Source organism: Hemitrygon akajei, chromosome 12, assembly GCF_048418815.1.
Source record: "Hemitrygon akajei chromosome 12, sHemAka1.3, whole genome shotgun sequence".
Classification (NCBI taxonomy): Eukaryota; Metazoa; Chordata; class Chondrichthyes; order Myliobatiformes; family Dasyatidae; genus Hemitrygon; species Hemitrygon akajei.
Genome location: NC_133135.1, coordinates 97,731,182 through 97,757,429, shown reverse-complemented (window position 1 = coordinate 97,757,429; position 26,248 = coordinate 97,731,182). Strand labels below are relative to the sequence as shown.

Here is a 26,248-nt window from a genome sequence, read left to right as displayed (position 1 = left end):
AGGCAAAGGGTCTTCTGGCATTGTGAGTTTGTGTAGACACGCTTTATTCCAGTGGCTCCAACTTAATCTGTTACAAGCTTGATTTGAATCTTTTCACTTGGATGTTTTGTGATGTTGTGATTATCCAAAAGGGACTTGGGACTTCACAAAGATTACGTAGTTTTAACTGTTTATGTTATTATTTCCCAGCTGCAAACACCAGCCTCCTTTGCACAGAGTGTTCAGGAGCTGACAATTGCCCTGCAAAGAACTGGGGATCCTGCCAATCTGAACCGGCTGAGGCCACACCTGGAACTACTGGCCAACATTGACCCCAGCCCAGGTACAAACACCGTTTCATTTCTCACAAGTCAGCTCGAAGTTTAATTATGCAGCAAAGCACACAAACCCACAACAATGTTGCGTTTCATTTTTAACAGACTGAAATGTTCCGGGCTCAGATCTGTGGCTAGTTCTAGAATAAGTTGCATATTTCCTCATGAAAGAATTAAGTCATATTCCTTGGATGGGGGAAAATATTCTGCATGCTCTATAAGGAAGAAAGTGATGGACAATGTAAATAGCCAAGTATTGCAAGCTTCAAATGTATTTCTGGTATTAATTAAATGACTGGTAGTACCTTACCCTTTTGACTCTCCTAAATTTGCAGGGCTTTCTATATTATTTATGAGTTTGTGTCATACTGATTACCCAGCAATGAATATCTTTCAAGTTCACCATAAGCGGTTCCCCAGGGTCAGACTTCTGTGACCCTGTCAGGATTCTTCTGAAGGTGGACTTCTGTCATACCATGCAAGAATTCCCCTGTACTGCAAGCTGCTTCTCTGTCCTTGTCTAATCCGATGTTTGCCAAATTTCTCTGCAGATGCCCCTCCTCCAACATGGGAGCAGCTGGAATTTGGGCTGGTGGCTGTAAAGACTGTCGTACACGGACTGGTGGATTTTGTACAAAACCATAGCAAGAAAGGAACAGACCAGCAGCAGGTGATCAGAAATGCAGCCAACTTTATAGGAGCCATGTGATTTCACTGGAGAGGGCGTTTATGTTGCCAGGAGCAGAAAAATGTAGCTGTTAGGGGGGCAAAGTTCAAAGTACATGTATGTCACCATATACTACTCTGCGATTCATTTTCTGCAGGCATTCACAGTAGAAACATGATAGAATCAGTGAAAAGCCATGCTCCACAAAGATGGAGACACAACCAATGGCAAAAGACAACAAACTGTGCAAATACAAAAATAAATGAATAAGCTATAGGACATGAATTGTGTAGTCCTTAAAAGTGAGTCCATAGATTGTGGTAATCAGTTCAGTATTGGAGTGAGTGAAGTTACCCCCTCTGGTTCAGGAGTCTGATAGTTGGGGGGGGGGGGGGGGTAATACTGTTCCTGAATCTGATGGTGTGAGACTTGAGTCTCCTGTACTTCCTGCCTAGTGGCAGCAGCGAGAAGAGATCATTGCCTGGATAGTGGGTGTGACTTTCCTGTGACAGCATCCATGTAGATGTGCTCAATGGTGGGGTGGTCTTTACCTGTGATGCATTGGGCTGTATCTAGTTCTTTTTGTAGGATTTTCATTTCAAAGTAATTGGTGTTTCCATACCAGGCACTGTTGCAATTAGTCAGTATACTCTCCACCACGTATAGTGCCTATAAAAAGTATTCACACCACCGCCCCCTTGGAAGTTTTCATGTTTTATTGTTTTACAACATTAAATCACAGTGGATTTAATTTGCCATTGGCTTTTTTGACACTGATCAACAGAGAAACACTCTTTTGTATCAAAGTAAAAACAGATCTCTACAAAATTGATCTGAATTAGTTACAAATATAAAACATAAAGTAATTGATTGCATAAGTATTCACCCCTTTAAAGTCAGTATTTAGTAGATGCACCTTCGGCAGTAATCACAGCCTTGAGTCTGTGTGGATAGGTCTCTATCAGTTTTGCACATCTGGACACTACAATTTTTTCCCATTCTTCTTTACGGCTCAAGCTCTGTCAGATTGCATGGGGATCATGAGTGAACAGCCCTTTCAAATCCAGCCACAAATTCTCAATTGGATTGGGGTCTGGACTCTGACTTGGCCACTCCAGCATATTAACTTTGTTGTTTTTAAGTCATCCCTGTGTAGTTTTGGCTTTATGCAAAGGGTCATAGGGTCTTGCTGAAAAACAAATCCCCCAAGTTGCAGTTCTCTTGCAGACTGCATCAGGTTTTTCTCCAGGATTTCCCTGTATATTGCTGCATTCATTTTACCCTCTACCTTCACAAGCCTTCCAGGGCCTGCTGCAGTGAAGCATCCCCACAGCCACCATCCATGCTTCGTGGTAGGAATGGTGTGATTTTGATGATGGACAGTGTTTTGTAAATGCCAAAAATAGCATTTAGTCTGATGGCCAAAAAGCTCAATTTTGGTTTCATCAGACCACAGAATTTTCTTCCAGCTGACTTCAGAGTCTTCTGAAGTCTTACCTTCAGGCAAACTCTAGCTGAAATTTCATGTGAGATTTTTTTTCCCAACAGTGGCTTCCTCTTTGCCACTGTCCCATAAAGCTAGATTGGTGAAGCACCAGGGCAGCAGTTGTTGTATGTGCTGTCTCTCCCATCTCAGCCACTGAAGCTTGTAACTCGTCCAGAGTTCTCATCGGTCTCTTGGTGGCCTCCCTCACAAGTTCCCTTCTTGCATGGTCACTCTGTTTTTGAGGATAGCCTTCTCTAGGCAGATTTACAGCTGTGCCATATTCTTTCCATTTATTGATGATTATCTAAACTGTACTCAAAGGGATATTCAGTGACTTGGAAATTTTGTTGTATCTGTCTCTTGACTTGTGCTTTTCATGGATTTGCTTTTGTCTTCATGGTGTAGTTTTTGCCAGGATACTGACTCAGCAGTTGGACCTTCCAGATACAGGGTCTATTTTTACTACAATCAGTTGAAACACATTGACTGCACACAGTGATCTTCATTTAATAAATTATGGGTCTTCTGAAACCAATTGGCTACATCAGTGATGATATAGTGTGTCATATTAAAGGGGGGGGGAATGAATACTTTTGCAATCAATTATTTTGTGTTTTATATTTTTAATTAGTTTAGATCTCTTTATAAAGATCTCTTCATTTTGACACGAATGGTCTTTCTGTTGATGAGTGTCAAAAAAGCTAAATTAAATCCATTGTGATTCAATGTCGTAAAACAATGAAACATGAAAACTTCCAAGGGGGAAAAGACGCTGTATCTATAGAAGTTTGTCAAAGTTTTAGATGACATGCCAAATCTATACAAATGTCCAGAAAGAAGAGGCGCTGCTCTGCCTTCTTTGTAATGGCAGTTACATGCTGGATCCAGGACCAGACCCTCTGAAATAATAACGCCAGGAATTTAAAGTTGCTGACCCTCTCCACCTCTGAGGACTGGTTCATGGACCTCTGGTTTCCTCCTCCCGTAGTCAGTAGTCATCTCTTTGTTTTGCTGACTAAGTGTTTTTGTGACACAACTCAACCAGATTTTCAGTCTCCCTCCTATATACTGATTTGTCACCACTTTTGATTCAGTTCGCAACAGTGGTGTCATTAACAAACTTAAATAGGGCATCGGAGCTGTACTGCCTCACACTCATAAGTGTAAAGCAAGTAGAGTGTGGGGCAGGGGTGAAGCACACAACCTTTGGGTGCATCTGTGCTCTTGGTAATTGTGGAGAGGGTGTTGTTGCCAATCCAAACTGACTGGGATCTGCAAGTGGGGAAATCGAAGATTCAGTTGCACAAGGAAGTATTGAAGCTTGGATATTATTTGTTAGGTTTGAGGGGATGATAGTGTTGAATGCAGAGCTGTAGTCAATGAAAAGCATCCTGGTATATGCATTTTCCCTATCCAGATGTTCCAAGGTTGAGTGAAGAGCCAATGAGATAGAATCTGCTGTTGACTTGTGACAGTAGACAAATTGGAATGGATCCAAGTCACTCCTCAGGCAGGAGTTGATGTGCTTTATTGTCAGCCTGTCAAAAGACTTCATCATGGTGCATGCAAATGTTAATGGACAGTAGTCAATAAGGCTGGTTAGCACACTGTTTTTTGAATTGAAGTATAATTGAAGCAATTAGGTACTTCAGACTGCCAAAGCGAGATGTTAAAGATATTAATGAACGCTCAAGCCAGTTGATTAGCACAGGTCGTTAGTACTCAGCTCGGTACCCCATCTGGGCCAGTTGCCTTTCATAGGTTCACTCTCCTGAAGGATGCTTAGCATCTGCTTTTGGTGATATGTAAACTGCGGTCAGAACTCTCAGTAAGTAGAACAGACTGCACTTAATCATTAGATGTTCCAGGTTTGGAGAATAAAAGTGCTACAAGACCACAATGTCCAAATATCACAAAGATTTTATCATGAAATAGAGAGCCCCACCTCTTGCTTTCTCTAAATTGGCAATTGGTCCATCTGGTGGATCAAGAATCCCTCAGCCAGTGTCTTCCATATTGAAGACTGATGGAAAACACTTATTCAGTTCATCTTGTCATTTCTTTCTTCCCCATTACTACCTCGAGTGTCATTTTCCAGGATTTGAAGCCCATTCTTGCTTCTCTTCTACTCTATATATCTGAAAAAACTTGGTATCCTCTTTTATATTATGGACTAGCTTACCTTCATATTCATCTTTTCTTTCTTCATTGGTTTTTAGTTGCCTCCTTTAGTTAGTAAAAGCTTCCAAATCCTCTAGATTCCCACTAATTTTTGCTATATTGTATGCTCTCTCTTTTTCTTTTATGCTGTCTTTCACTTCCCTTGTCAGCCAAGGTTATTTCATCCTCCCTTAGATTATTCCTTCTTTGTGATGATCCAACCCTACGTCTTCCAGATTATTCCCTGAATCTATTGCTGCTCTACTGTCGTCTCCACTAGTGATCCCTTCCAATCAACTTTTGCCACTGTAGTTACCTTTACTCCACAGTATCCCAACACATCTGATTTGAGCTTATCCCTCTCAAACTGCAGGGTGAATGCGATCATATTTTGGTCACTGCCCCTAAGAGTTTCTTTACCTTAAATTCCCTAATCAAATCTGTTCATTACACACACCCAATCCAGAATTGATTTCCTTAGTGGGTTCAAGCACAAGCTGTTCTAAAAAGCTGTCTCATGAGCATTCTACAAATTCCTTGGAATCCAGCACCACCTTGGTTTTCCTAATCTGCCTGCATATTGAAATCCCCCTTGACCATTATAACAATGCCCTTTTTACAAGATTTTTCTATCTCCTGTTAAAACTTGTATCCTACATCTTGGCTACTGTAAAGAGACCTGTGTATAATTCCCATCAGTCTTTTTACCCTTGCAGTTTCTGAACTCTACCTACAAAGATACTTTAGCTTCTGATCCACGTTTTTATAAGGATTTAATTTCATTGTTTATCAACATAGCTACCCCACCCTCTTTGACTACCTGCCTGTCCTTTCAATATAATGTGTAACCTTGGATGTTAAGCTCCTAGCTGAGATCTTCTTTCAACCATAACCCTGCGATGCCCACAATGTCACACCTGCCAGTTTCTAACTGCTACCAGATCATCTGTCTTATTTTGTATACTGTATGCATTCAGATATAACGCCTTCCTTCAGTCCTGCATTCACCACCTTTCTTTTCAATTTTGTTGCCGTGTTGTCTGAAGTTAAATTCTTATCCCATTAGAAACTTTTGTCTTATTCTCTAATCCGGACAAAAATGTGGCTTAAATTGCAAAAAAGTGTCAGCCTGGACTAGAAAAGTCAAGAACACCATCGCTATGAGCATATCGGTGCTTTTATCCACAGACACCAGCACCCCTATCAGGTATCACATCCAAGTCTGAGTCTAGATTGTCAATGTTGGCAAGCTAGTTGACAGTGAAAATTTCCTGGGCTAATTTCACAGGGAGGTGATGTGCAGCAGAAACTTGCAGAGAGTAGTGACAAGGGGTGCTATAGCTGTTTTCATTCTTTGTTGCCCTCCCAAGCTCTGGCATTTAGATGAGTGACAGCACTGTGGGCGACAAAGAGAGCCCATTAATTATTCTAATGGTGTATTTAACCACCCTGTCACTTGTAAAATGCCATCCCATAGAATAGAACCATAGAACATTACAGCACAGAAACAGGCCCTTTGCTTAGTTTTTCTGCTTAGTCCCACTGACCTGCACCTGGCCTATATCCCTCCATACACCTCTCATCCATGTACCTGTCCAAGATTTTCTTAAATGTTAAAAGTGAGCCCGCATTTACCACTTCATCTGGCAGCTCATTCCACACTCCCACCACTCTCTGTGTGAAGAAGCCCCCCCTAATGTTCCCTTTAAACTTTTCCCCCTTCACCCTTAACCCATGTCCTCTGGTTTTTTTCTTCCCTAGCCTCAATGGAAAAAGCCTGCTTGCATTCACTCTATCTATACCCATCATAATTTTATATACCTATATCAAGTCTCCCCTCATTCTTGTACGCTCCAGGGAATAAAGTCCTAACCTATTCAACCTTTCTCTGTAACTCAGTTTCTCAACATCCTTGTAAATCTTCTCTGCACTCTTTCAACCTTATTAATATCATTCCTGTAATTAGGTGACCAAAACTGCACACAATACTCCAAATTCGGCTTCACCAATGCCTTATACAACCTCACTATAACATTCCAACTCTTATACTCAATAAACATGAGGAAATCTGCAGATGCTGGAAATTCAAACAACACACACAAAATGCTGGTGGAACACAACAGGCCAGGCAGCATCTATAGGGAGAAGCACTGAAACATCGACAGTGCTTCTCCCTATAGATGCTGCCTGGCCTGCTGTGTTCCACCAGCATTTTGAGTGTGTTGTTGTTGTTGTTATACTCAATACTTTGATTTATAAAGGCCAATGTACCAAAAGCTCTCTTTAATACCCTATCTACTTGTGACGCCACTTTTAGGGAATTTTGTATCTGTATTCCCAGATTCCTCTGTTCTACTGCAGTCCTCAGTGCCGGACCATTTACCTTGTATGTTCTACCTTGGTTTTTCAAAGTGCAATACCTCACACTTGTCTGTATTAAACTCCCATCTGCCATTCTTCAGCCCATTTTTCCAGCTGGTCCAGATCCCTCTGCAAGCTTTGAAAACCTTCCTCACTGTCCACTACACCTCCAGTCTTTGTATTATCATCCAGATCATTGATATAGATGATAAATAACAATGGACCCAGCACCGATCCCTGTGGCATACCACTAGTCACAGGCCTCCACTCAGAGAAGCAATCCTCCACTACCACTCTCTGACTTCTCCCATTGAGCCAATGTCTAATCCAATTTACTACCTCACCATGTATACCTAGCGACTGAATCTTCCTAACTAACCTCCCATGCGGGACCTTGTCAAAGGCCTTACTGAAGTCCACGTAGACAACATCCACTGCCTTCCCTTCGTCCACTTTCCTTGTAACCTCCTCGAAAAATTCTAATAGATTTGTTTAGCATGACCTACCACACACAAAACTATGTCCCCTTCTCTCAATTCCTCTGTTGCACTTACTCTCAGAATGAGGCTTTTCATTCAAACTAATGCGATGTCATCCTCCTTCAAAGAAAGGGGTTTTCCTTCTTCCACACTCAATGCTGCCCTCACCTGCATCTCTTAACATTTTCCCTCACATACCACCCACTAGCCTCTGCGTCCAGCACATAATTCTTTGTAACTTCCACCATCAAGCACATCTCCCCTTTCCCCCTCGCACCCAATTTTCTGTTTTCTGCAGGGATCACTCCCTGTGGAACTCCTTTGTCTGCTCGGCCCTCCTTCGACTATCCCCACTAACGGATCAAGTGCCACATTTGCCCCTACATCTCCTCCCTCACTACCATTCAGGGCTTCAAACAATCCTTGCAGGTGAGGTGACAATTCACCTGTGAGTCTGTTGGGGTCATCTGCTGTACCTGGTGCTCCCGGTGTGACCTCCTGTACATTGGTGAGACCCGACACAGATTGCTTCACTGAGCACCCACCAGAAAAAGTGGGATTTCTCAGTGGCCATGTATTTCAATTCTACTTCCCATTCCCATTCCAACATGTCAGTCCATGGATTCCTCTACTGTCACAATGAGGCCACACTCAGGTTGGAGGAGCAACACCTTGTATTCTGTCTGGGTAGCCTCCAACCTGATGATATGAACATAGATTTTTTTGAATATCGGTAATTCCTTCACCATTCCCCATTCCTGTTTCCCTCCCCCCCCCCACCTTCTCCTTCCCTGCCCATCATCTCCCTCTGGTGCTCTTCCACCTCCTCCAGTCTTTTTTCTCCTTCTCCAATCATCTTCCCAGCTCTTCACCTCCTTCCCCTCTCCCAGTTTCACCTATTACTTACCTCCCCTCCTCCAACTTATTGCTCTGACTGACTTTCCCATCTTTTTTCCAGTCCTGATGAAGGGTCTCGGCCCGAAATGTTGACTGTTTATTCTTTTCCATAGATGCTACCTGGCCTGCTGAGTCCCTCCAGCAATTTGTGTGTGTTCCCCCGAGTAGAGTTAGAAATGAGCCAGCAAAGGGTGGCCAGCCCTTGTGTATTTCTGTATAATGTCTGCTGTTTTCTTTGTTTACAATGCAGTCAGCACAGAGCAGCAAGTACAAAACAAGCATGTGCCGAGACCTGAGGCAGCGGGGAGGCTGTCCTCGAGGAGCAAGCTGTACTTTTGCCCATTCCCAGGATGAACTCGAAAAGTAAGTGCTATGCAGGCTCACTGCGGACATTCGTATTTCATGTCACCTGACTCTGCACAGTCCTGATGGGAAACTTGAATCTCCCTTTTTAGAGAAGTGGCTTAATTTATCAGTGTAAGTGAGCACAAATTATCACTCACTTGTTTGATTTAACAGCCAGTGTCCTACTTTTTACCCTTCCCTCATGGTCTTGCTTTGTACCACGCCCCACGTTGTGCCATTGATTGTGCCCCTGTTTTATCCCTGCATTTAGTCTCTTGCTAGCCCTAGTTTGTAGGTGCTTCCATATCCTAAATGAACACATGAGCTTTCTGCTGTACTGTGGAACCATAACCTACAGTACCTCAACTGAACGTTCTGCAGCAATGGTATTGAGAAATAAGAGCCTTGTGTTCTCAGGATGGGGATGGGAATGTCCAATATGAGAGGGCACTGCTTTAAGGTGTGAAAGAGAGAGAGAACATTTAAAGGCGATGTGTGAAACAAGATTTTTCTCCTCTCACGAAGAGTGGAAGGTGCCTAAAACATGCTGCCATGGGTGGTGGTGTCTGCACAGGGTCTACATCTCTCGATTCCCTGTCAGACCAAATAGCAGTTATATCTGCTTCTACCACCTTTCCTGTAGTACCATGGTCTTGTAGCTTGTTAAGCAGCCTCATGTGTGGCACCTTGTCAAAAGCCTTCTGAAAATCCAAGTACACAACATCAAAACTATGTTTCCCATAGTTTTCTACCAAGGCAAATAAAACTGTAACTAGGGCAGCCCACCCCAGATCCAATGGCATAGATCTTTGCTCAAAAACTAGCATTTCCTTTCAGGAAGCCTGGCTTTTATCAATAATAACAGTACAAGAGACTTGGGAGAGTCTGCCTTGGGAGATAGATTTTCCAGTTCCCATGTTGGGCGAGTGCTCCCCTGGCACATCCAGCAAGCCCATTGCTGTCAGATACATAACTGCTGAACAGAATTGCAAGAACAAAGTCATTTCTAAGGCAGGAGCCAGAGAGGGTCAAAGGTCAGGGCAAAATGTTGTACCTGGGGAGGGTCACAGGTCAGGCCAGAATGTTGTACTTGGTGAGGGTCACAGGTCAGGGCAGGATCTGTACCTGGGGAGGGTCACAGGTCAGGGTAGGATCTGTACCTGGTGAGGGTCACAGATCAGGGCAGGATCTGTACCTGGGGAGGGTCACAGGTCAGGGCCGGAGCCAGGAAAGGGCACAGTCATGGCTGGAACATGTATATGGGTTGGGGTGCAGGTCAGGACAGGAGACTGTACTTGGGGAGGGGCACAGGACAGGGCATTTTCTTGCCATTTTCGTGCAGGCATTCTCAAGAAATAAAGGAATATAGAAGAATTTATGAAAAATTCAGTATAAGCAAAGATTGAGAAGCATCCAATGTGCAAAAGACAAATTGTGCACATAAAAAATAACAGTTGCTTGAGAGTGAGTCTGAAGGTTGAGTTTTGTTGAGTTGTTTTGAGTGAAGTTATCCACGCTAGTTCAGGAGTCCGATGATTGTTGGGTAGTCACTTTTGCTGAACCTGGTGGTGTGGACCCTAAGGCTTCTGTACCTCTTGCCCAAGTGTAGGAGAAGAAGGGAGCATGGCCTGGATGGTGGGAATCCTTGATGATGGATACTGCTTTCTTCTGGCAGGGTTCCATGTAAATGTGCTCAATGGTGGGGTGGGCTTTGCTCTGTGATGAGCTTGGGCAGCTTGCCAGTTCAGTGGAAGGTCAGACTAGTAGTACCTTAGTGCTGACAGTTCTCAGAGTGCTCCTAATGAAGTCACTGCTCGTAGCTTCCAAGAGGAACATGTTATTTCACTGAAGAGCAATCTAATTGCTGTAGCCTGTTGCCACATCACCTGTGGACCACATTCCTTAGTGATCGATTCCAACACAAATAAAGTTTGGCAACTTGAGTTGTCTGTATTCCTGCCATTTTCATCACACACCTTCCTGGGATTGAATACCCTGCCTCTAAACTCCTATCTTTGTCTACCACGCACGATGAGCTTTTCAACATAAAGCCTTGTCAGTGTAGTCAGCAACTCTCCCTTGTCTGGCTGGATGGCTCTTAACTTCAAGTGAATCAAGTGTTTACATTGTAAAACATCTAAAATGTAGCAAAGCAAAAGATGTGGCTTAACACTAGATTAACAATCATTTCCTCACACTGCACAGCCAAGATTATTTCAGCTGTAACGTGAAGTTTTCAGGGACACTAAATTTCCAGTCCCCAACAATAAGAACCAGGTACATCAGCACTCCTCAGACCAGCTGTGACACTGGCTGACCTATTTGATCTCTTGGTGATGTCTCTCCCTTCCAGATTTCGCATGAGGAACAAGCGGTTAGCAGCCGGGCGGCCTCTCAGCCAATCCCTCACCCAGCTCAGCAAGGTGGGAGGGGTGATGTCAGTCACGTCCAACAGCTTGTCTGATGAGGGCTCCTTGGAAGCTGGCACGAAGCCCGTGTCCATTCAAAATGGCATGGTAGTCACGAGCAACAGCATTGCACAGCTGATATCCCGTGGGACGGACTGCACCTATGACATTGCAGTGAAGCCGGGCAAGATGGGCGACATGAGTATGAGTGCGCCGGGATCGGTGTCAGGATCTCCACCAGACTCGTAAGAAAACTCTTTATCCTCACAGTAAGGTGCATTTAACATCAGCCTGATAAAAGTCCAAGAGCTGTCAGCTTCCCTAGTCACCTGGTGGGTGGGAATCTCCTCGACTGCTCTGAGAGTCAATTCCCAATAGCCTGCTGCACAAGACCACTTTGCCTGGAGGCCCCTTTCCCCAGTGGATCACCCATTGCCTGCTCTCTCTGCAGGAGTTTCATAGTTTTCAGCAGGTTACTGGGACATTCACTCGCAGTGCTAGGGTGTTTGAAGCACTGAGCACTGAGAAGCTTGTATTTTTAGGATCTGTTTCATGTCTTCCATTAGTCCAAATATAAACAGCCTTCAGAGTGCAGTTGAAGTATTGCCATTCTCACAATGGCAATGTGGGAAATCCCAACAAGCCAGTTTGTGTTCCACAAACATACCAAATATTTTCAGTGTTGTTTGAGGTTTAAATACTCAATGTTGCAAGCTCATCTTGTGTTTTGTGATGGTTATGGTATTAGATAGAATCTATGACAAGCAGAGATGTATCCCATACAACCGGTCTCTGCTGAATGTTCCATCTGTCTCACCACATTCTAATTATCTGCTCCCAACCACTCTCATGCCCCTGTTTGTGTTCAGCCTCCATTTAAATACTTGAATCCTATCTGCCTAGCATATTCCAATGCTGTGACAAGAATGCTGTCAGATTACCCATCTGAATAACATGAATTATGAACCTGCACACTTAATTCAAAAACAGGATGGATATATAAAACAACTAGAATATAGAAGTATTCAGCAGGTCCAACAGCATATATATCTAGAGAAATAAATAAGAATTAACTTTCAGTTCTATACCATTTCTTCAGAACCTGAACCCTTTAACTAAAGAAACAAACCAGGGAAAAGTCTGTTGGGTTCATTGGCCTGATGATTGAAACAAGCATAAACAGTATCTAAGTGAGGAAAACCACCTGAAACATTCCACCTACAAAGTGCACTGTAGTTGCAGACCACTTCAACAACACCTTTCTCTGCCAGCAAGCAGAACGTGAGCAGCATGTGTGGGGGGGATGGGCATGATTTTTAGAAGCTGGTTCACAACCACACCCCAATTGGTAGGAAATGCTGGCTTTGTCAGAAGTGCCCACATTCCAAACAATGAAAAATAAAGCAACCTCCCCCTCCAACCTACTTCCCCATTCAGTTAGATCCTTGCTGTGTTATTCTCTATCCAAACACCTGTCTTGCTTCCACTTCGTGTGCCTAACAAAAATCCACTATCATTTTTAAGTAACTCAGAGCTTCGACAGCTCTTTTCAGAAATAGGGTTCCAGGTTATCAGTGCATCTTCTGCCAAAAGAAAAAGGAAGTGCTTCCAGGTACCATGTCTCAATGAAGGTGCTGCCTTTGTTGGAATATTAAAACATGACAGCTCTTGATTTGCAACCAGAGGAAGGAGTTTCCCTCTTTATCCACCCTGTCAGCCTAAGGAGGCAGGCCTTAAAAATGGCAGATGAAATTGGTTAGTATCGATGAGGTGGGCTGAAGGTGGCCTGTTCGTGTGATGTGCAGTTTTAAGATTCTGGGTTGGTGGTGACCAAAGGTGAAATCCTACCATAGTAAATTATTGAGTAAATGTCATTGATCAGGAAGTATCATTTCTGAGAGTACTGCTGCTATGTATAAAAATCAATGCACAGGGAAAGCTTCTCCTGCAACTTTTCATGGCAGTGGGTCCCTAAGTATTAATTAGAAGAGTGTGGGTGGCCTGATCAATATTTATTTATCAACCAGCAGCATCTGGTGGTGTTCTCCTTCCTGTGGGCTATGTTTTCTACATTACAACAACCCTATGTCAGAAACATCAACAACCTCTCCTCTCAGATGCTGCTTGTCCTGCAGATTGTTGCTCCCCACAAGACATGCTGAATGTCAATGTTCCCCCATCTGCCAGATCCTGATGCCAAAGTTGCACGAGGAAACGGGATCCGTTGATCAGTCATGTGTGTATTTGGCTTCTGCTTCTTTGCTTGAGGAAATGGATGGGCTACTCCTGTTCTTGTTCTTCCTCTTTTCTGGTATGTGAAGCTCCCCACGTTGCTTCAAGCTAATCCTGTCCTTCCCTGTATCTCAGCAGGATTGAGTTGCCACAGAAGAGCTCCCTTGGTGCGGTGCCAATCAGTGCCCTCTCCGTGCCACCACGAATAAGTGCCGAGATGCCACCCATGCCAGTCTCCAAGCAGATCCAGATGGTACCACGGGGATCACAAATGTACACCCCTAGCCAGCAGCCTGACGTGTATTACCAGGACCCAAGGAGCTCAGCTGCTTCCTATGAGCCACCGCAGTATCCGCCAAGTAAGCAGTCTATTTGTGAACAGTTGGGTTGCGTGAGGCTCATGCCACAAGACACAGAAGTGGTAGCAGGTAGAGCTGAGAATGACCATTAGAGGGCAGCAGGAGGAAGCAAGCTGACCATTTGTTAGGAGAGTGCAGCAAGCAAATTGAGTACTGCTTTGCCTCTAGTTGACTACAGGCATAGCAACAGTTTAGAGTGCCTCATTGCTATGTGATTTGCCTGCTGCACTCTCCCTCAGAAACACGACACTCTAAATTACTGCTATACCTCTAGTCAAACTACTTCAACTATCCTAGTGTATTGATGAACTACTGAACCAGAGTTTATGTAGGGAAAGGAAGGCAGAGTGATTAAAAATGATCAAGGATGCTGCTACCAAAATCAGTGGATTCAGGGGACATGGTCAATCTCAAAGTAAAAGAAAGAAATCAAAGTGTAGTGTATTGTCATACGCACAAGTGCATCAGTGCATGGGTGCAGTGGAAAACTACTTACCATATAACAATTACAGCACGGAAACAGGCCATCTTGCCTCTTCTTGTCCGTGCTGAGCGCTCACTCTCACCTAGTCCCACTGACCCGCACTCAGCCCATAACCCTCCATTCCTTTCCTGTCCATATACCTATCCAATTTTTTTTTAAATGACAAAATCGAACCTGCCTCTGCCACTTCTTCTGGAAGCTTGTTCCACACACCTACCACTCTCTGAGTTAAGAAGTTCCCCCTCGTGTTACCCCTAAACTTTTGCCCCTTAACTCTCAACTCATGTCCTCTTGTTTGAATCTCCTCTACTCTCAATGGAAAAAGCCTATCCACGTCAACTCTATCTATCCCCCTCATAATTTTAAATAACCTCTATCAAGTCCCCCCTCAACCTTCTACGCTCCAAAGAATAAAGACCTAACTTATTCCACTTGTTCAGTCTTACAGTAGCATTATAGGCACAGAGCATTTGAGCCACAGCATTCACAAGAATGGAATGAATTATCCAACTATCCAAAAAACTATCCAAAAGAAGAACACAATTAGAACATTAAAAAGTCCATTGTAGGGCAAAGTGATTATAGTGTTCCTATATTGAGCTAGAGATTAAGGATCTACATGTTGGTTCAAGAACCAACTGATTGAAGGGAAGTACCTGTTCTTGAATCTGGTGGTGTGGGACCTGAAGCCTCTGTACCTCCTTCCTGATGATAGCTATGATCTTTGATGATAGATGCTGCTTTCTGGAATCAGCATCAGTGTTAATTTGGCCTGAGTCCACCTCTCTCTGCAGTTTCTTGCATTTCTGTCAGTCCGGCAGTGAAAGATGACTGGATTGATGTTGTGGGAACTGACAGTGGAGTGGTATTAGTTGAAGGCCTTGTTTGCCCCATTACTTTGTTGATCCCTTCTTACTTTCTTCTTTTATAGTGTGTGGCCACCAGGTGGGGCATCAACTTATCATTCTGAACAGACTCGAGAGAGGAAGTGGTCAGGGAGTCCCTCCCTTTGAGTAGCTAGTTTATTCTGATAGAGTTGCTTCCAATCATGGCTAAGCCAATTAGCCCCTCATACCTGTTCTGCCATTCAGTAAGATCAGACTGATCCTCAATCTGTGCACACTTTTCTGCACTGACACCATATCCCTGGCACACTGTGTCTCTAAATCCATTGATCCTTTGAATATAGTGACAGACCACCACTCCCTGAGATGGTGATTTGCTACCCACAGGATAAAGCAATTTTTTCTCACCTCTGCTTTCAGTGGTTGACCTCTTATTTTGGAATAACCCTTCTTCTGGACATTCCAGTCAGGGAGTACATCATCCCGACATTTATCCTGTCAAGCCCAGTAAGTATTTTGTACAGCAAAATCACCACTTAGTCTTCTAAATAGCCTCTGACTGTTTAATCTCTTTCTATACAACAATTCCCCACCCCTGCTGCACTCCCTCTATCACAAGTATATACTTCCTAAGGTCGAGAGACCAGTTGTGCACAGTATTTCAAGTGTAGTCCCACCAGAGAATTGTGTGCTTGAGGCATCTTGCTATAAAGGCCATCCATTGCCTTCCTATTATTTGCTCTACCTACATTTTAACATCCACCTCACATGACTCAAGGCTCACCTCTCAGTCAGTGGGTCTGGGTTATAATTCTCCAGCGCTATTGCACGTCAATGTAGAAAAGTGGACATTTAGAATTACTGTCCTTGGAGATGGAAACAAGTCCTTGAGTGTTCTTTTGGGGTGGATGTAGGTTTTTCCTAAATACATATGTTCTCACGATATGCTTCCAGCTTACAGCATGTATCCACTTACAAAAAAACTCTGGTAATCCATATGCTCAGACCTCTGGAGTGGGATTAGCAAACCTTCTCGGCATTTGGATGTTATTCTCGTTAGATGTTAATCTATTACAGTACCTTTCTTAGTGAATTGTTAAGTTTAAAGGGAGCACAGGACCCTGGTAAGTTGAAAGATAAGTTGAGAACTAATAGGCAGAAGGAAACACGAAAGCAAAGGCCCAGTTTAGGAACTGGATCCTAGTGAGAAGGAAGGAGTGTAAAATTGGGTCTAGAGAGTCAAGAAACATTATCCAGTGAATCAGATGCCAAACCATTGGGATTTCCAAATGGTTGGATACTGGATTATGGGTGTTGCCCTACATTTAAACCACCTGAATCTTCCTGTTAGATTACAGCTCGAATTGGAGGCTATTGAAACGTACAAGACCTTTAGGGGAATTGTCAGTGTGATTAAGGCAAGGATGTCTTTTGAGTATTTTTTTTAAGGGAGAGGTGGATAGATTCTTGATAACCAAGAGTCTGAAAGGCTATGGTGGGTAGTCAAGAATGTGAAGTTGATGCCACATCCAGAATAACCACAGTATTAAATAATAGAACTGGTTCAAGAGCCTAAATCCTTCTAACTCACATGTTTGTATCTTGATTGTTTTTGACAGCACCCTTGTGTGATGCAACTGTTTCTAAATGTGATATTTTGTTCTTGTTTCCTCAGACCTCTACTACCCTCATCACTCCTCTGGATCTGTGGCACCCTACCTACCGCATTATAGACGGGCTGGCAATGTACCAGAACCTCCTCTGCCTCCTTCCAGTGTTCAGTACCAGGACCATTACCCATCCTACATTCAGGAGAGGATGGGAAGCTCTCAGTACTCCAGCCCTCAGCAGTACCCACTGGCACAACCAGTTTCAGGAATGTACCCTCCCCATTATGATGGGCGGCGGATCTACCACCCTCTACAATCTTACCCAAGGGAGGACATTCGAAACAGCCCAATACCAGTCGATGTACCATCTGCAGTGACTAACTGCATTGCAGAGCCAAGGGAATGCTACGCTCCTGAAAGCTACTATACCATGAGCTCCCACCCCACCCAGATCAGGCCTGCATACAGGGTAGGTCTCACTGCTATCACTTAGACTGCTACCACCTTGTGCTCTGTGCAATCTTCTTGGAATTTCTGCTGGTATCAGTCCGTTCCGTGTTATCAGAAATCATTGGTGAACCTTGTGCATTTTGTTCCTTATCAGAACTCTCTCTGAAGTCAATAAATGTCCGTTGCACACTCACAGGCTCATTCTAAACACACTGAAGAAATAACCTGTTTGTTTCTTCTGAATTCCACCCAGACACAGGGAGCAGTAATTATTTCATACAGGTGTCACAGAAAAGGATGTATTAGCACTGGGTTATCCTGAATGATAGTAAACCCTGCTGAAGCATTTACAGCTTGTTCTTTGGAATAAATTGGAACAGATATGGGTCTGTGTGTCCTTGGATACGAGACTAGACCAATAATCATCTCTGACAAGGTACCCTCCTGTTCCAGACCAACCCATAATCACCTTCCGTCAGAGTATTGTGCAGTTCCTTATCCAGATTTACCCCTCCAATTATAGACCGACTCAGTAAACACTTTCCACTCAGGTATCCCATTCTGCTATTCAAGCCCAGTCCAGGAATCTTCTACATTGTGAGTTTTGCTGACCTGGTCATGGAATATGCCAGGACGCACAACAAAATGGTAAGCACTCAGGTGAATTAATTATAACTGAAGGGGATCCTGTGATGCTGTGGAGGGATGAAAAATAAAATCTTTGTTGTCCTGACCTGAAGTGAAAAGATACAAAAGGAAGACCTGAACCAGAGAGATTGAATTCTCATTGATGAGGATGAAATATGAGGACATAGCATGCTGCCCCTTGAGCAATCATTAATCTTAGAAACATAGAAAACCTATAGCACAATATAGGCCCTTCGGCCCACAAAACTGTGCCGAACATGTCCTTAACCTGAGAAATTACCTAGGGTTACCCATAGTCCTCTGTTTTTCTAAGCTCCATGTACATATACAGGAGCCTCTTAAAAGCTTCTTGATGGCAGCCATCTGTAATAGCAAGAGTAAAGGCAGTTTTTCCAGCATCCCTCAGTGGGAACTCACACACTACTGTGTAAATGTACAGGACTAAATCACCCAGAAAGGCAGCAGCATCATGTCTGACGGAACTTAAAGGAATTCTTCAAGCCAATAATCAAGAGCATCTTGAGTGCAGTGGATTTTTGGAATTTTGAAATGTAAAAGCTTTTGATTTGATAAGGTGCCACATTGTAGATATGATGAGGTGCATGATGCACATGGATAGATAATCAGACAACTTCTGGACTGGAGAGATGTCTCTGGAGGTCAATGTTGAAGCAGTTGCTTCATTTTGGTTTCTGTTTCAGTGATTGGTGGAATGCCTAATCAAGAGAGCAAAATGCCTAGTTTTGGTGAGAGAAGATGGATAAATATTTGAAAAGGGGAAAATGGAGCAGGTTGAGGAAGAGTTTAGCTCTGATAGCTAAAGGAAATAGATGGGCAGCAGGGTACAATGAGCTAAGTGCTGAACGAGTACGTGTGGTCTGTGGATGTTATTCACCATTTGGATTTAGCAATTTTTTTGTGCTTTCTCCCATGTCATACAAGCTATCTAAAGTCTTCACCATCTCAGCCAAGCCATCAGTCTCCTGTGTCAGACAGGCAGCTGTGGAACTGGAGCCTTGTCCTGTCTGCATGTGTACTTTCTGGCATTATTCCATGGGTAGTGTGGGACAGCAGCTGTGGGGTGCTAAGTGCTACTATAAGCCGAACTAAAGTGGGCTAACACAGCACAGAGCTCCTGTGCTGTGTGATCCCATCTTCATTTTAGAGACCTGTACTAATACAGGAGAAAACAGTGCCTTTGCCCGACAGTGATTGGCTGTTGTTTCTGACAGTGGAATTTACGCTGCAGAATCTGGCTTTTCAGCCCACCTAAGCTCTGCCTATGTTTATGTGCATAAGCTTACTCGCCTCAGTCATGTAAATCTACCTGCACGTCCTCTGTTTCTTTCCACCTTGTGTCATTCTGCTTGTACATGAAATGGCTGATGTGCTTGGGGGTTCATCTGCCAGCAAGATCACATTTTAACTGCCCACGGGGAAAAGCATGCAAACATTGCTGATTGTCCTTTTTTGTTACAGGATCCTCATAGCAGGGTGCCCCAGCACCAGCCTCAGCCCCCACCAAGCTTGGATTACCTACACCGCCGAAGGAAAGAGCTTATGGCTCAGCTCGAGGAGCGGAAAACCATCTCTCCACCTCCCTTCCCTCCAACAGCAGTGATACCATCTTCCTTTGTAGATGTTTCCTCGGAGGTACTTGTAATTCTTAGTTTTCTGTTGCTTAGGAAATACGATCTACCGCAGAGTCTGGAAGTAGTGAATAGTGGTCTCTGGACAGGCTGAGAGTGAACAGTTGACTCTGGGCCAGGCTGGGGGTGAACAGTGCCCTCTGGACCAGGCTAGGGATAAATGGTTGACGCTAGACCAGGTTGGAGGTGAACAGTGATCTCTGGACAGGCTGGGAGTGAACGGTTGACTCTGGGCTACGCTGGGGTGAACAGTGCCCTCTGGACCAGGTTGGGAGCGAACAGTGCCCTCTGGACCAGGTTGGGAGCGAACAGTGCCCTCTGGACCAGGTTGGGAGCGAACAGTGCCCTCTGGACCAGGTTGGGAGCGAACAGTGCCCTCTGGACCAGGTTGGGAGCGAACAGTGCCCTCTGGACCAGGTTGGGAGCGAACAGTGCCCTCTGGACCAGGTTGGGAGCGAACAGTGCCCTCTGGACCAGGTTGGGAGCGAACAGTGCCCTCTGGACCAGGTTGGGAGCGAACAGTGCCCTCTGGACCAGGTTGGGAGCGAACAGTGCCCTCTGGACCAGGTTGGGAGCGAACAGTGCCCTCTGGACCAGGTTGGGAGCGAACAGTGCCCTCTGGACCAGGTTGGGAGCGAACAGTGCCCTCTGGACCAGGTTGGGAGCGAACAGTGCCCTCTGGACCAGGTTGGGAGTGAACAGTGTCCTCTGGACCAGATTGGGAGTGAACAGTGTCCTCTGGACCAGGTTGGGAGTGAACAGTGGTCTCTGGACCAGGTTGGGGGTGAATAGTGCTCTCTGGGCCAGGCTGGGAGTGAACGGTTGACTCTGGGCCAGACTGGGGTTGAACAGTGGTCTCTGGACCAGGCTGGGAGTGACCGGTTGACTCTGGGCCAGGCTGGAGTTGAACAGTGATCTCTGGACCAGGTTGAGAGTGAATAGTGGTCTCTGGACCAGACTGGGGGTGAACAGTTCCCTCTGGACCAGGTTGGGAGTGAACAGTGTCCTCTGGACCAGGCTGGGGTTGAACAGTGCTCTCTGGGCCAGGCTGGGAGTGAACGGTTGACTCTGGGCCAGACTGGGGTTGAACGTGGTCTCTGGACCAGGCTGGGAGTAACCGGTTGACTCTGGGCCAGGCTGGGGGTGAGCGGTTGACTCTGGACCAGGCTGGGGGTGAATGGTGCTTCTCTAGCCAAATCCTGGGGCTTCACCCTCGTGATGTATTTATGTGCAGACAGCTCCATTGAGCTGCTGGTAAACAATGATATCCTCACATTGATGAGTCTTAAGTCATTTTCAGCTTGCAAATGTTTGGTATGTACAGTCCATATATATGAACAAGAGTTGGGACACCAGTGGGATGGATTTGCTGGCTGCTGCATGACAATTTTTGACATGTTGGAACTCTGTCAGCAACATCATTTTTGACTTGCGAGCTGTTTGGGTTATGAAGAGTTCACAGAAACCTAAGCTGAGGAGGACCTGTGTAGAGCAAAAAAGTAGGCTGCTGGAGGAACTCAGCAGGTCAGGTGGCATCTGTAGAAGGTCCATATTTTGGATCAGGCCCTTCATCTGAACTGAAAGAGGGGCAATAGCAAGTATAAAGAAGTGAGAGGAGGGCAAATAGCGACAGCCTGGGAGGTGAGAAATGGTGGTGACAAAGGGCTGCAGTTGGTGAAATCTGAAAGGAGAGGAAGATGGAGCATAGAGTCAAATAAGGGAGGTGTGGTGAAAAAGAAAACTGTGATAAGGGGATGATTTGGATAGAGGTAGGGAGAACTGAGAAGACCAGAAGAGAGGGCAGGGACAAATAGAAACATAGAAGACCCTACAGCACAATACAGGCCCTTCGGCCTACAAAACTGTGCCCAACATGTCCTTACCTTAGAAATTACCTAGGGTTACCCATAGCCCTCTATTTTTCTAAGCTCCATGTACCTATCCAGGAGTCTCTTAAAAGACCCTATTGTTTCCGCCTCCACCACCGTTGCCGGCCGCCCATTCCACGCACTCAACACTCTCTGTGTAAAAAAACTTACCCCTGAGATCTCCTCTGTACCTATTTCCAAGCACCTTAAAACTATGCCCTCTCATGCTGAACATTTCAGCCCTGGGAAAGAGCCTCTGACTATCCACACGATCAATGCCTCTCCTCATCTTATACACCTCTATCAGGTCACCTCTCATCCTCCGTTGCATAAAAGAGAAAAGGCTGAGTTCACTCAACCTATTCTCATAAGGCATGCTCCCCAATCCAGGCAACATCCTTGTAAATCTCCTCTGCACCCTTTCTAAGGCTTCCACATCCTTCCTGTAGTGAGGCGACCAGAAATGAGCACAACAGACATACTTAATTGATTCCGAGGGAAATTGGGTTTTGTTACAGCCGCACCAACCAAGAATAGTGAAGAAATATAGCAATATAAACCATAAATAATTAAATAATAATAAGTTAATCATGCCAAGTGGAAATAAGTCCAGGACCAGCCTATTGTCTGACACTCCAAGGGAGGAGTTGTAAAGTTTGATGGCCACAGGTAGGAATGACTTCCTATAACGCTCAGTGTTACATCTCGGTGGAATGAGTCTCTGGCTGAATGTACTCCTGTGCCTAACCAGTACATTATGGAGTGGATGGGAGTCATTGTCCAAGATGGCATGCAACTTGGACAGCATCCTCTTTTCAGCCACCACTGTCAGAGAGTCCAGTTCCACCCCCACAACATCATTGGCCTTACAAAATGAGTTTGTTGATTTTGTTGGTGTCTGCTACCCTCAGCCTGCTACCCCAGCACACAACAGCAAACATGATAGCACTGGCCACTCCAAGTGGGGTCTGACCCAGGGTCCTGTATAGTTGTAACATTACCTCTTGGCTCCTGAAATCAATCTCACGACTGATGAATGTCAATGCACCGTATGATTTCTTAACCACAGAGTCAACCTGCACAGGAGGAGCATGTTTCCTGAAATCAGAGAATTTAATGTTCACAACATTGGCTTTTAGGCATGGGTTTCATCCTGCAGTAGGCTTCCTCCCACTTTGTAACCAAACCCAATTATTGATTCCATTCAGTACTTTTAAGCTCTCATCACCAATTAAGTAGTGTTATTGTAGTAATTTGAATTGTAAATTCTGTACTTTCTTTTTCATAGACAAGTTCAAACTTTGTTTTTTGAGTCCACGTGGTCTAACTGTTGTATCTTTACATGTCTAGTATTCCGATGAGGACCTAAAAGCAGTGAAGAAGTACAAAGACCATGATTACGCTGCTCAGTACTCGCCCTGGTCTTGTGACACAATTAGTTCTTACATTGGCAGCAAAGATGCACAGCCCAAAGATATGATGACTTCCAGCAGCCTGGAAATGACGGTAAGAGCAGTGTAAGTGTGCAGACAAATGCTGGCTGAGTTAACTTTGCCATGGAGTAACTGTGCTGAGCCAAACCATTGAAAGTAGGATTTGACTAAAATAGCAGCAGAGCAACCTGGAGTACATCTCTGGATATGAGGGTGGAGGGGGATATGGGTCCAGCATTTCTGTGAATAAGATTACATAGGATAGAACTATCTTTTGATTTTTGAGGTCCAGGCTTGTGAGCAAATGCTGACTATTTTGATGAGGTGTGTGCAGGCTTAGAGGGGTCAAGGATAAATATCACCTTTCCTGCTTAAGTTTCATTGAATCACCACAGAACATAATACTGATTGATTTATTAACACAGTTCCTCTCTCGAAAATTGTGCTCAGTTAAGGTGTTAAGAAAGGCAGCTACATACCACAGCTGAATATTAATATTTGGTACAGGACAGAGTTGATACAAATTAAGCTGCCGCAATGCTGTCTCATCAAACTATTCATGAAAAGAACAGCACAGAGTGGAAAGTCTGGGGGGTTGGAAAGTGGGGGGAAAACCTCTACACAATCCCATCAAAAACTTCCCAAAACAGGAGTTCATAGATTCATAACACCAGATCTAAATTTATTAAAAGTTACTAAATTTTTTCTTTCCATTTACGAGCATTTGGCTGTAGCTGCCTTTTCCATCTAAGTGCTCATCCAGATGGATTTTCAAAGTTGTGAGAATACCTGACTTCACTTTCTCATGCAATGCATCCCAGATTGTAACCCCCTCTGGCTGAAGAAAATATTTCCTCAAATCCTTTTGGAGAGAAGCTAAAATCAGATGTATTGGTATTGCATTTTAGTAAAGGCAACAACAGAGGCATGAGGGACGTGGCCAAAGTTGATTGGAAGGAGGCACTAGTAGGGATGATAGTAGAGCAGCAACGGTTAGAGTTTGCTGCTGTTTCTGTGGAAAACACAGAATTCGCTCATCACAAATAAGAATTATTCAGGATGAGTTTGCGAGGTACTTGGAGGCACATGATAACGTAGACTGAAGTCTGCATGTTTTCCTTCGGGAGAAATCTTGCTTGACAAGTCTATTGGAATTTTTTGAGGAAATAGCAGACAGGGTAGACAAAGGAGAGTCTGTGGATATTGTTTGTTTGGACTTTCAGAAGGCCTTTGACAAGAGCTGCTAAACAAGATAAGAGCCCAAGGTTTTACTAGCATGGATCAAAGGCGCCGTTGCACATTTTTGATCAGGATGGAGGAGTTCAGGGACCAGGTGAGATCATCAGAAATGTGGACACCAAGGAATTTGAAGGAATGGTGTGAAAAACAAAAATCATCCAGTGAGCAAAAACGGCTTGTTAATGAGAGAGGTCAGAGGAGAATGGCCGGACTGGTTCAAGCTGACAGGACAGTGACAGTAACTGAAATAAACACGTTACCACAATGGTATGCAGAAGAGCATCTCTGAACACATTACACATTGAACCGTGAAGTGGATATGCTACAATGGTAGAAGACCACACCAGGTTCCATTCCCATCAGCTAAGAACAGGAATCTGAGGCTTCATTGGACACAGGCTCAACAAAGCTGGACAATTGAAGGTTGGAAAAACATTGCCTGGTCGAAGCTGAATTTCTGCTGCAACATGCAGGTGGTAGGATCAGAATTCGGTGTAAACAACATGAATCCATGGATCCTTTTTGCCTTTTATCAACAGTTCAGTTGGTAGTGGTGCTGTAATGTTTGTCTTGGCACACAAGGCCCTTTAATACCATTGAGTATTGTTTAAATGCCACAACCTTCCTGTGTATCGTCGCTGACCATGTGATCCCTTTATGGCCACAGTTACCCATTTCCTAAAGGCTGCTTCCAGCAGGATAATGCGTCATGTCGCAAAGTGCACGTCATCTCAAACTGGTTTCACGAACATGACAAGTTCAGTGTACTCCAATGGCCTCCACGGTTACCAAATCTCAATCCAATAGAGTGCCTTTAGGATGTGGTAGAATGGAAAATTCGCAGCGTGAATGTGCAGCCAACAAATCTGCAGCACCTCCATGATGCTATCATATCAGCCTGGACCAGGAAATCTAAGGAATGTTTCTGGTACCTTGTGAATCCATGGCACACAGAATTCAGGCTGCTCTGGGGGGGAAAGGGGGTTCTACCCAGTACTAGAAAGGTATAGTTAATAAAGTGGCCACTGAGTGTAAATCAGCCATGATTGAATGATAGAGTGACTCATTGGGTCAGGGGGCCTATTTCTTCTTATAAATCTTACGGTATTAAATCTCTAAATCCTCAATTTATGTTTGCAAACATTCCTGGGGCAAGGACAGATGGGTTAGAAACAGTAAAGATCCCTCTGCACTGTCCCATCACATACTTCCAGGACAGGAACAGCAAAGCCAAGCTGCAATAATTTCAGAATGAAGTTGGTCATTGCTACAGACAAGGTCAAGCCGCAGTAATTTCAGAATGAGGTTGGTCGTTGCTACAGACAGTGGATGTCTGTGTTCTATTTGATTTGTCGTTTGGGGTGCATGTACTGGAGAAACACTAGTCATATCATGTAGGACCATTACATTCACATGAAGAAAGAACGCATCCATCTCATCAATGTGACATCCCAGTCACAGTCAAAAGATGCAACATAGTGGTTGACTAACAATAGAGCCCAGTTCCCAGTGCTGTAAATATTTGTAAAGCATTAAACCAAAGGACACTGCAAAGGGCAGTGATAGGAGCATGTTGTTGGGACAGACAGGCATGTTGTTGTTGATTCTGCTGGGTTTTCCTCATGCACTTGTTAATATCGTGAATTATTGACAAATGATAAGGATTTTGTACTGTTCTTAGAACAGTGTGTACAGTATATAAACATGACAAACACGTGTGTAATCTTTGCAATCCTGAATACCTGGGACAGTATATACTGAGATAAAATGTTCCCTTCCCTTCCAAGTAAGTAATAATGATTTGAATATAATTTACTTCAGGCTTGAAATGGGTCATGCTTGTGTGCGTAATGACAGAAGCTGTCAGGATTGGAATAATGACCTGACATTGTCTTTTAAGACAGCTAGGATCCTTCCACTTCTGAAGGAATCAAGTTCTAGTGACTGTAATATACAGTAAACCACAAGAAATCCAGTAGATAATCCAGGGAAAAGTCTCCACCCTGGGAATGTAAGGAATGTGACACTCCATAGCGTTTGAAGTAAACACTGAAATAAACAACAGAGAGGGAAAGATGTTCCACTCATGTAAGATAAGAAATGGTAGGAAAAGGCTTAATCAAAGCATGAACATTGTCATGGACAATTTTAAACAAGTTATCAGTGGACCTTGAGATGGAGACTTCAAGATGGAGCCAGGGAGTTGGAGGCTAGTAAAATTGCTGTGTGTTTCCAAATCAAAAGACCAGGGGCACAGTCAGTCAAATCTATCAAATGCTCTGACTGGAGCTTTGAAATTGCTGTTTCACTCACC

General features: G+C 44.2%; 1 protein-coding gene across 3 annotated transcripts in view; it reads left to right on the top strand.

Annotated features, from left to right (window-relative positions):
- Positions 1-26,248, top strand: part of LOC140737308 (roquin-1-like) — a 151,515-nt gene that overhangs the window by 107,413 nt on the left and 17,854 nt on the right. For all 3 annotated transcript variants that reach the window (XM_073063731.1, XM_073063733.1, XM_073063732.1), the window contains 8 exons: positions 190-322; positions 866-984; positions 8,615-8,727; positions 11,063-11,362; positions 13,485-13,708; positions 16,713-17,116; positions 19,225-19,398; positions 22,613-22,768. In XM_073063731.1, coding sequence (XP_072919832.1) covers positions 190-322; positions 866-984; positions 8,615-8,727; positions 11,063-11,362; positions 13,485-13,708; positions 16,713-17,116; positions 19,225-19,398; positions 22,613-22,768 — 1,623 coding nt within the window. The remainder of the gene's footprint in view (positions 1-189; positions 323-865; positions 985-8,614; positions 8,728-11,062; positions 11,363-13,484; positions 13,709-16,712; positions 17,117-19,224; positions 19,399-22,612; positions 22,769-26,248) is intronic.